Source organism: Myxine glutinosa, chromosome 5 (assembly GCF_964187855.1).
Source record: "Myxine glutinosa chromosome 5, kmMyxGlut1.1, whole genome shotgun sequence".
NCBI lineage: Eukaryota > Metazoa > Chordata > Myxini > Myxiniformes > Myxinidae > Myxine > Myxine glutinosa.
In genome coordinates this window covers 104273680-104285599 of record NC_136265.1, presented here as the reverse complement: position 1 = coordinate 104285599, position 11920 = coordinate 104273680, and the positions used below count along the sequence as shown (strand labels likewise).

At 43.9% G+C, this 11920-nt stretch overlaps 1 protein-coding gene across 3 annotated transcripts in view; it reads left to right on the top strand.

Moving 5' to 3' along the window:
- The window catches only part of ASRGL1 (asparaginase and isoaspartyl peptidase 1), a 122026-nt gene that overhangs the window by 63138 nt on the left and 46968 nt on the right, over positions 1-11920 (top strand). For all 3 annotated transcript variants that reach the window (XM_068116709.2, XM_068116710.2, XM_078778463.1), the window contains exons 2-3: positions 10024-10212; positions 10306-10448. In XM_068116709.2, the coding sequence (XP_067972810.1) occupies positions 10024-10212; positions 10306-10448 (332 nt within the window). The remainder of the gene's footprint in view (positions 1-10023; positions 10213-10305; positions 10449-11920) is intronic.

The window sequence follows — 11920 nt, the reverse complement described above, 5'->3', positions numbered from 1 at the left end:
CACTTGGTTGTCTGCGACATAAGGTTGAAAGGTGCGAGGAGAGCTCGGCGGGTGAAGTACCAACCGAGAATGAAGGTGTGGAGGTTGAAAGAGGCGACAGTTAGGGAGGCATTAAAAGAGAGGCTGAGTATGGTAGAGGATGATGTGGTTGAGCTTGAAAGTGATTGGATGTCAATGAAAGAAAGTCTGTTGGGAGCCGTTGGTGAGGTATGTGGATGGACAAAAGGACCACCGAGGCACTCGGAAACATGGTGGTGGGATGATGAAGTTGGAAAGATGATTGACGAGAAGAGGAAGAAGTTCAAGGAGTGGCAGAAGGCGAAGGGTACGGGAGCAGAAAAGGAAGAGCATGAAAGTTATAAGGCAGCCAAGAAGGCTGCAAAGAAAGAGGTAGCAAAGGCGCAGGAGGCATGTCGGAAAATGTTTGGAGAACGCTTGGATTTGGAAGAGGGTCAGAGAGTGGTATTCAGGATTGCAAAGCAGATAGCGAAAGAGAGGTGTGATGTGATGGGGGTGAGTTGCTTGAAGGATGAAGTGGGACAAATCGTTGTGGACCCAGATGGAATTAAAGGAAGATGGAAGAGATGTATGGAAATATTGTTGAATGCAGAGAATGAATGGGATGGCAACATAGAGAGTAACCCAGTTTTAGGACCGGCAGAGAAGATAACCGAGAAGGAAGTTGATGAAGCGATTAAAGCAATGAAGAGTAGAAAAGCAGGAGGGCCGACGGGAGTTGTGGGAGATATGTTGAAGGCAGCGGGAAATTGGGGTGTGAAGAGAATGATAGAGATCTGCAATCTGGTGGTGAAAGAAGGCCGTATTCCAGTGGATTGGGAACTGAGTACCCTCGTCCCTCTATATAAGGGGAAAGGTGACCCTCTGGACTGTGGCTCGGATCGAACGATAAAGTTATTGGAGCATGGAATGAAGGTATTGGAAAGGGTGTTGAAGAGGATGATAAGGAAGAAAGTGAAGATTGACGAAATGCAGTTTGGATTTATGCCAGGAAGAGGAACGACAGACGTGCTTTTTATTGTGAGGCAGTTGCAGGAGAAGTTTATGGAGAAGAGGAAGAAGTTGTTTTTTGGGTTCGTTGATCTGGAGAAAGCATTCGATAGGGTTCCACGTGAAGTAGTGACGTGGGCATTGAGGAAGTTAGGAGTGGAGGAATGGTTGATCAGAGTAGTGATGGCAATGTACAAAAGAGCGCGCACAGCTGTAAGGACGAAGGACGGGAACAGTGGTGAGCTTGAGGTGAAGGTGGGAGTGCATCAGGGGTCGGTACTAAGTCCACTACTATTTGTAGCTGTGATGGAGGTGCTGGCTCAGAACGTAAAGGAGGGTTTACCGTGGGAGTTGTTGTATGCAGATGATCTGGTGTTGATTGCAGAAAGTATGGATGGACTGAAGGAGAAGATGAACAAGTGGAAGGAATGTATGGAGACGAAAGGTCTGAAGGTGAATGTCGGAAAAACAAAGGTGATGGCAAGTGGTAAAGCATGTGGTGAGGTGGAAAGAACTGGGAAGTGGCCATGTGCTATGTGCAGGAAGGGTGTCGGAGTGAACTCAATTCAATGTACAATGTGCGCTGAGTGGGTTCATCAAAAATGTAGTGGTCTGAGAGGGTCATTAACCAGTGTGGCATCTACATTCAAGTGTAAGGTGTGCACAGAGGGAGCTGCAGATGGAGGAAATGTTGAGTTGGATCTTGGAGACGGCGTGAAGCTGGAAGGTGTGAAAACATTTTGTTACCTAGGAGACATGCTGAATGGAGAAGGTGGATCAGACTCGGCAACGGTTGCTGGAGTGAGATGTGCATGGAAGAAGTTTCGGGAACTGAGTGGCGTGCTGACGAGGGGGGGAGTGTCGTTGAAGCTGATGGGAAAGGTGTATGCTGCATGTGTGAGAAGTGTTATGATTTATGGGAGCGAGACATGGGTAATGAACGTAGAGCAGCAACGAAGGCTGGAAAGGGTGGAAATGTGAATGGTTTGGTGGATGTGTGGAGTATCGTTAAGAGAAAGGAAGCCAAATGATGAATTGCGAAAGATGATGGGAATAAAGCCTGTGATGGATGCTGTGAAGAGGAACAGTTTGAGATGGCTTGGTCATGTGTTGAGGAAGGATGAAAGTGACTGGTTGAGAAGAGTGATGGAAATGAATGTGGAAGGAAGTAGAGGACGGGGAAGACCGAGAAAGACTTGGCTAAAGATGGTCGAAGAAGAAATGCGGGCCAGGGGGTTAACAAGGGGAGATGCAGAAAATAGGGCAAAATGGAGAAGATTGTCATGGGGACCGCAAGGCTAACCCCCGCTCTAGTAGGGAAAATGGCCTTTTAAAATGCCTGTTGTTGTTGTAGTATGATTAATTTAAAATGAATTATGAAATGTAACGTAGTAAAATGAAAATCTGAAATGTCTTGCGTCAATGTGTGTTCAACCCCTTTGCTATGGCACTCAAATTGAGGTAAGGTGCATCCAATTCCCTTTGATCATCCTTGAGATGTCTCTACAACTTTATTGGAGTCCACCTGTGGCCAATTCAATTTGATTGGACATGATTTAGAAAGAAACACACCTTTCTATATAAGGTCCCACAGGTGATTGGTGCATGTCAGAGCAGAAACTCACCATGGAGTCCAAGGAACTGTCAGTAGAACTCCAAGATATAATTATTGTGAGGAGGCATAGATCTGGGGAAGGGTATAAAACAATTTCTAGAGTGTTGAAAGTTCCCAAGAGCAAAGTGAGTTCCATCATTAGGAAATGGAAATAATATGGAACTACCCAGACTCTTCCTAGAGCTTGTCGTCCGACCAAACTGAGCAACCGGGCAAGAAGGACCTTGGTCAGGGAGGTGATCAAGAACCCAATGACCACTCTGATGGAACTATAGAGTTCCTTCGCTGAGGTGGGAGAACCTGCCGGAAGGGCAACAGTCTCCACAGCACTTCACAGATCTAGGCTTTATGGGAGACATGACAGAACACCTGGAGTTTGCAAAAAGGAACCTGAAAGACTCTGAGAGCATGAGGGAAAACATTCTGTGGTTTGAGGAGATGAAAATTGAACTCTTTCACCTGAATATAAAGCGCTACATCTGGTGGAAACCTAGCACAGCTTATCACGCATCTAACACCATCCCTACCATGAAGCATGGTGGGAGTGGCGTCATCATGCTATGGGGATGCTTTTCGGTGGCAGGGACTGGAGGACTTGTAAGGATAGAGGGAACAATGAATGAAGCTGAATACAGGCAAATCCTTGAGAAGAAACTGTAGAGTGCAAAAGACCTTAGACTGCAGCGAATATTTACTTTCCAACAGGACAATGACCCCAAGCATACAGCCAAAGCAACACTGGAATGGCTTCAGAACAAGAACGTGAAAGTCCTTGAGTGGCCCAGCCAAAGCCCAGACTTGAATACCATTGAGAATCTGTGGAAAGACTTGGAGATTGCTCTACACCAACGCTCCCTGTCCAACTTGACAGAGCTTGAGCAAATCTGCAAGGAACAACGAACAACAACAACATGCATTTTAAAGGCCATTTTCCCTGCTAGAGCGGGGGTTAGCCTTGCGGTCCCCATGACAATCTTCTCCAATTTGCCCTATTTTCTGCATCTCCCCTTGTTAACCCCCTTTCCCGCATTTCGTCTTCCATCATCTTTAGCCAAGTCTTTCTCGGTCTTCCCCGTCCTCTACTTCCTTCTACATTCATTTCCATCACTCTTCTCAACCAGTCACTTTCATCCTTCCTCAACATATGACCAAACCATCTCAACCTGTTCCTCTTCACAGCATCAATCACAGGCTCTATTCCCATCATCTTTCGCAATTCATCATTTGTCTTCCTCTCTCTCAACGATACTCCGCACATCCATCGAACCATTCGCATTTCCACCCTTTCCAACCTTCGTTGCTGCTCTACGTTCTGCAAGGAAATCTGCAAGGAAGAATGGGAGAAACTCCCCAAATCCATATCTCATCCCTCAGATCGGCAGGCAGCAGCCTCTTCAATCTCTGCAGACTGGACAATATCACAAACTGGTCAAACAAGTTGAACATATCTTTCCATCCTGACAAATCTCACACTCTCACTTTGTCTCTCCAAAAAGACCGTCTGGACAACCCTCCCACCTACTTTCTCAACAATCCTCTCGAAGAAGTTCTGTCACTCAAGCTCTTGGGTCTCACTATCTGCCATGATCTTTCCTGGGAAAACCACATTTCAAATCTGCCCTCCAAAGCCAGTCGCCGACTGGGCGTCCTCCATCGTGTGAAGTCCCTCCTTGGCACACCTGAGCTCCTCACCACATACAAGGCTTTCATTCGCAGCTCAATGGAATACTGCTCTCCCCTCTGGGCCGGTGCTCCTGCCTCACACCTAGCTCGGCTTCACGCTGTTGAAGCCAAAGCTTTCAGGATCATTGGTTGTGAATCATATTTGGTTGGGAACATCCATCGTACTAAAACAAGCACAACCAACTAATAAATATAAATGAACATATGTCACCCACAGGGTGAACCGTATCTTGCCAAAATGTGAAAATTCCGTTTTTTCGTCATGACGTCATCAAATGACGTCATAGCGTCAAACTGTTTACAGATCTGGGAAGCACTCATCAAGGGCATTCATATGAGGTATTACTCGATATGGTACCTACGATTTCAAAATTTGACCTTGGGGTCAATAATTTTCGACCTCCAGCGCTAACCATGAAGGTCAAGGCCGATCGCCACCAAAAACTAATCAGCTGAGCGCCGGACCATATACTAGATTCCCATGAAGTTTGGAGACGATCCGATCAAAGTTACTCAAAAAATTAGTGTTTCGTCGACCTCCATGATTGACCACAAAGTGACCTTGACCTTTGACCTTGACCTTCAAAATTTTGTGTGCTGAAGGGTATCTCTATAGGACTCTGATATGCGAAGTTACAGGAGTTTCCAATAATAACTGTGGTCTACAGAGTGATCTAAACGTGAAAAAAAAATGATTAACCACAAACAAACATACAAGCTGACTAATACATCTTGCAAAAACTTCGTTTTGGCAAGATAATAAAACGAAAACCAACTCTCCGGTTTTTTCTGCAAGCCGGAAAAGCATGATTAGCCTCAGGCAACCTTTCACTTGTGATCCACAAGCCTGGATGCTAAGATTATTACAGTCAGTGCATTGACATAGCACATTGCACATTCAAAAGGAAAGGCGAGGAGCTGCAGAGACTTTTACAACCTGCACATTGAATATGTCAACCAAATAAAATAACGACAAAGCATCGCCAAATGCAAAGTCTGCGCTCGCTTTGTACTGGAACTAAACTTCACTAAAATAACAGCTAAAATAAAAAAAAAGTAAATTGTATTCATCAATTTTTTCCCATATTCTGGGCTGGCAGGATGGCCTAGATATGCACAGTCGCCTCCAAGCTGTCCAGCCTGGTGTTGATTCCTGTCTATTAACTGTCAGCCCAGTGTTTCACATGCAAGGTTATTCATCAATGTGTGTGCCGTCCCTTGGATGGACGTTAAATGGGCGTCCCATCTGCGAGCATTCATTGGCAGATGTTAAAGTTCCCAGTGGTGACTTTCACAAAGAGTACGCAAGCTATCGCCAGCACCATGGCCAATTTCCAAATTCCTGCCCGAACTAGTCGAACATCAGGCATGGGCAGCCAGATTGTGAAGACATGGGCCAATATTCCCCCACAAAAAGGTGGGTTAATAATGGCTCATAAAAAAGAAGAGGAAGAAGAAGAATGTTTTCCATATCTTACTATAATTCACCAAATGTCTGTCTGTCTGTCTGTCTGTCTGTCTGTCTGTCTGTCTGTCTCTGTTCCCAGTTACCGCAAAAAACGGCTGAACCATCGCAACGAAATTTTGGGTGGGTAATCCTGGGACCCCCTGGAGTAAAATAGGTTGGGACCCCCGATGTTGTTTTTCCAATTTTTTCCCAATTTCCAATTTTTCCAATTTTCCAGTTTTTCCAAACACGATGGAATAATATTTACCGATATGAACAGTGATGTGGCTTTTATTGAAATTCTACAAATGCTGTTTAGATTTTGATGATTTGCGTGTGATGTGATTTAACAGATATTATATAAATCGTTTAAAATAAAAAAAGCCTTCAATTTCTGATATTTTGCCTTTTCATTTGGGCCTCGCAATTGAAGCCCCGCCTCCCAATTGAAGCCCCGCCTCCCAATTGAAGCCCCGCCCATAGGGCGGGTACCACTACCGTTGCTAGTTCTCATAACTAGCAAAAGTAACCGGCGTTGCTGGGTAACAAAGAGTCGCTTCCTGATAGGAATATGAAGAGAGGGGGGAGGAGAAGAGGGATGGAGAGAGGAGGAGAGGAGTGGGGAGAGGGAGGGGATGGAAGGGGAAGGGGAGGAGAGAGAGGAAAGGGGGAGGGGGAAATGGAGGGGGAGGTAGGGGAGGGTTAGTACATCGCACAAAAATGTTAGTCAATCAAAAAATGGGTACGTAAAAACAAAAAGGGAGCTCTTTCTACTGTAACGCCATGGCTTGCAAAAACAGCCTGAATAGCATTTGCAAAGTGGTGGTTAATCATATTCAAAAAGGATGTTATAACACACCCAAACTTCTCTGGCCTTGTGAATAATTAATGAAGTACACAGGCATTTCTGACTTCATTCGTAGAGCCCTCGCTAAGCGGCTTAAGCACTCCAACGAAATGGATGATAAGGAACGGTTGGCTTAACAAGCGATACCAAGCTGATTGCTTCTGGTTGAAATGGCCGAGGAATTTTAAAAAGAAATCGCAGGTACAGTGGAGTGACACCCTATCCCATGGAAGTATGAATTAAGTTTAAAATTATTGTTAAGTAAAAAAATAAATATAACTAACCCCAGTATGAGAATGACAGCCTCACTTAAATAAATGAATATATATACTTAGTTATAAAAAATCACTAGATATGGTAAATTTTGTCAGATTTCAATCCAGATTTTGACATTTATTTAGTTTACAGCATCCAATGCTCATATCCGAATCCAGATTTTGATGATGTGCTTCAATTATGTAATGATAATTAATCGATCGTGTTTCCAAGGCAAGGCATGTTTAAGTAGGCCGAAACAAAATGGTGGTTTAAGAACCCCGCGAGTGGAAGTGGGTTGACCAAGATGGCAGGCCACCATATTGGTAAGGCTTTTTCGGGTCTTTTCCTATGAGCACCCCCTTAATCATCTTCAAAGATGGTGTTATAACACACGCAAACACTCACTTTTCATCATTGCAATCTGTGGGAGGTCCAGGTGTATGCATGCAAAGTTTGGGGTTGCTCGGTTTCATGGCTTTGGAGTTATGGAGGAGACAGATGGACAGACGGATGGATGGAAACTGCCTTTTATTATTATATAGATAAAGGTTTGGTGAAAGTTTGATGACAAAAGATCAAAAGATCAAAAAATAAGTTATAGCCTGGACAAACAAACACACACACACACACACACACACACACACACACACACACACACACACACACTTGGAGATCTTAACAAGACCGATCGTCTCACAAAGGCGTAGCCGGGCTTGAATCTGCTGAGTGGAGGATCTGCTGTCCCCCTTTCATGTGACCAGATCTTCAGCTCTGATTGGTGAATGTTTGTGAGGGGCATACATACATACACCGGATGGACAGACAAACAGTGCTCGAGACGGCATTGCTCTATGGGCTACTCCGCAAAAATATGTCTGCCGAACTACGTGACCGATTATGTCATCAATTCTGTTTTCTCGAACAATTTATCCCTAGATAAATTTGAGATTTATAAATAAAATAAATTGCTCGAGAAATTTAATACTGATCAGATCAAGTGTTTCACTTGTCGATTTATGACGTCATAATGAAGGCACCTATGACATCATCATTAACATATGTTATTTCTCATGGGATGGGGAGTACTTTACAATGAGCCACCTTTCAATTATTTTGGAGATACAAGGTTTTTCCCGGCCCGAACGAGCAGTGTCTGCCACACTGGACACTCTGAAAGCATGAAATGGCTGAAATGGCTGAAATACATGGCTGAAAAGAAAGAAATGGAGGGTTCTGGAATGGCCAAGTCAAAGCCCAGATCTAAATCCCATCGAGATGTTGTGGGGGGATTTGAAACGAGCTGTGCATGCAAGAAACCCCTCAAACATCGCACAGCTGAAAGAATTCTGCATGGAGGAGTGGGCAAAAATTTCTCCCAGTCGATGTCAGAGACTTGTAGACAGTTATAAGAAACGCCTACTTGAGGTTGTTTCTGCCAAAGGGGGCAATACCACCTATTAGAGCCAAGGGTGTACTTACTTTTTCCACATGCGAAATTTGCATTTATGTTTATTTAAATTATACAATGGACTACAAAATGTAAATGTTTCATGATATTTGTTATATTATATCACCTTTATCTGTCAATATTGTTGAAATGAAGATCAAATAGCTGTATGTTGAAATATGTTGAAAAAGTCAAAACTTTACATGGGGTGTACGTACTTTTTCACGTGACTGTATATATATATATATATATATATATATATATATATATATATATATATATATATGCATGCATGCAGTGTATATATATTTAGAGAGATGGAGAGAGAGAGCCCATGACCAGTTCTACAATCTCTAATTGGATCAAATGACTCAAGCTTCGACCGGCAGCACAAAATAACTGTGCCTCCGCCAGCCTTTATCCAGAACGAACTCCTTGATCCAACCTCACCCTCTTGCACCCCCACTAGATAAACACAAAGTGGGGACTGGGCTATGTCAGTTGACCAATCACAGAGTTGCGTTAATGTAGAAGCTTGGCCCATTGAGCCAATCCTGAACCCAATTGAGGGTTAGGGAGGAATGAAAGGCCGCTGTGGTTATTACTCTTCACTCTCAACAATGTTAAAACGACATGCACCAGTTTTATTAGATAGTGATATCGGGTCCTTGGGAGCATCCTTCAAGATGGTTGCCTTTATGTAGCGTATCGGATACGTTGTTGGGTTAATTAATTTGTAATAAATAGTTATAGCGTTTTCACCGAGTCTGGGGGTCGGCGGTTTGAACCCCGCCTAGTCATACCAAAGATTTAAAAAGAGTTTTTTTTGGGTTTTTTTTGTCTACAGGATCGAGGCTCGGGTAAGAGCTAACAGTTAATCACAAAAAACATAAACGGACACATAAAACATATAATAAAGGGAGTGGAAGACAAGATGGGGAGGGAGAGGGAAGCACAGAAGTACAACAGTAGAGAGCAGGGACAACGGGAGATCTGTGGGAGGGAGAAGTCTTGGGGGGGAGGGGGCATGGGAAAGGGGGGGGGGGGGTTGAGGTATAAAACACATGGACACTGCTAGAACTTCCAGGAAAGAAGTCGGTATTTCAAAGAAGTGGATCTGGGGTGAATTAACAGGGGTAGAATGGGCTGCTTCCTTGCTTGATGCTAAGCATTTAAAAAGGATAGAGCACGGCCAAACAACCATATGTTGGCAACCATAGCGCAGGCTTGATGGGCCTCATGACTTCCTCCTGTGTATAAAGGTAATTATTGTTGGTCTGGTATCTAGACTCTAGAGGTACCTGATGTATTCATGAAAATTTGGAATCGGTAAAGTTCAAACTCTTGCGCATACTTTGTCTCGAATAGATCAAATATTACCTTAAATGGTGGTCGATATACCTTGAATAAAAGCAAAACTGATGTTTTGGGCCTTACCCTTCGTCGGAGAAAAAGAGAGAACAATGGCGGCAGAGGTTCAAACAACTTGAAATGTCAGTTTTTCCTTTCATTCGAGGCAGACTAACCACCATTTAAGGTCATTTCAATCTATTCTTACTTCCTTTGCCACACATGAGGATCACTATTTGTGTTTTGAAATTAACTATTATATTCTTACTTTGTCTAGCTAGGTCAGGGCATGCAAAGTACCATGTTACCTTTTGCAGCTTTACAACTACAGTTTTCAATGCTACCAGTAATCCAAATTGCTTGTGCAGATATGATGCCAGTGGTGTTGGTGCATGGCGGTGCCGGCACAGTTCCAGAATACCGTCAAGCTCCAAACTTGGCTGCAACACGCGCCGCGGCGGAGTCGGCCTGGCTCCTACTGCAGTCCGGCAGATCTGCATTGGACGTCGTCGAGCATGCTGTCAAGATGATGGAAGATAACCCACTCTTCAATGCGGGTACGGTAATGTTAATCAAGCATATTATCACATAGCTAGAACAGCACAGAGTGCCACCTCGGTGTCACTGACTGTATACTGTGGCATATGCAGGTGTGGGCTCCCATCTGAATGAAGTCGGTGAGATAGAACAAGATGCGATGATTATGGATGGAAGCATGCTTAACAGCGGTGGTGTTACCTGTGTCAAAAATATTGCAAACCCCATTCATCTGGCTCGCTTGGTTATGAACAAGGTACGTTCTATTGTTGTGAATTGGCGTTCAATAATCAGGTGTTTGAACATCCAAGGCCTAAGTTTTTTTTAACTGGAGCTTGGAATTTTTAACTTTTCACAATAGTTAAGATCATTAATCAGTAATTATAATGTGAAACTGACTTCTTTTCTTTTTACTGTCATGTTTATAAAGAACGTTTCTCACAATTAATTTGATGACACCTTTTTACCCCCCGCACGCGAAGGGAAAAGCGAGGTTATAGACCAGCGGCCATTTTTTAAAAGGGGGCTTAAAGTGGGAGCAGCCCCAACCGGAGGTACAGCAAGTCACATCCTATTTTTTAGGATTCAGGGGCATGTGCTGCACAAAAAAAATATGGATGTGGAAAAAATATTGATTTGTCTTATGTTAAATGCCTTGTTTCCACGGTAACGTATGCACAATTTTGTCCAATTGTTGATAAAATGTGACCTGCTCCCACGTATTCGCGGTTCATAAAATGTGACCTGTTCCCACGTATTCGCGGTTGATAAAATGTGACCTGTTCCCACGTATTCGCGGTTGATAAAATGTGACCTGCTTCCACGTATTCGCGGTTGATAAAATGTGACCTGCTCCCACGTATTCGCGGTTCATAAAATGTGACCTGCTCCCACGTATTCGCGGTTCATAAAATGTGACCTGTTCCCACGTATTCGCGATTGATAAAATGTGACCTGCTTCCACGTATTCGCCGATGATAAAATGTGACCTGCTCCGATGTATTTGCGGTTGATAAAATGTGACCTGTTCCCACGTCTTCGCCGTTGATAAAATGCGACCTGCTCCCACGTATTCGCGGTTCATAAAATGTGACCTGTTCCCACGTATTCGCGGTTCATAAAATGTGACCTGCTCCCACGTATTCGCGGTTCATAAAATGCGACCTGCTTCCATGTACAGTCATACCCCATTTTACGCCATTTCGACCTACGTCAAATCCGACTTTATGCCACTCTTCTAGAGTAAATTTCAGTTCAGCGAACGTCATTATGTGCGACTTTACGTCACTCCTACATCATCATGTCCTTTATCTCGAAGGAGGAGAAGACGATGCCAGGCTACAAAGACGCGAAGGAGTGGCTAACGCTAATGCTTGGGAGTAATTGCACCGGCGACTTCAAGCTGAAGCCACTCTTGGTGTATCTTGGTGTATCATGTGTGTGAGTATGAGGATGAGCTTTAGGCGCAAATGAGGCATTGGTCGAGAATGGTTGTGTGTGTGAGAATCTGGTTATCATTGAACTTGGTGAAATGAGGCAATGGTCTGGGATGACCGGAGAAAGTGTATGAGTGGTGTATTGAGGACATGTGTAATGGCATTGAGTGATTGACTTGCATGGGGTGCAAGTGGATAAATGGAGAGAATACTTGGTGTGTGGGAATAAATGGTGTGTGGAGTGAGTAGTGTGGATTGAGTGGTGTGGAGTGCATGGTGCGAAGGAGTGGAT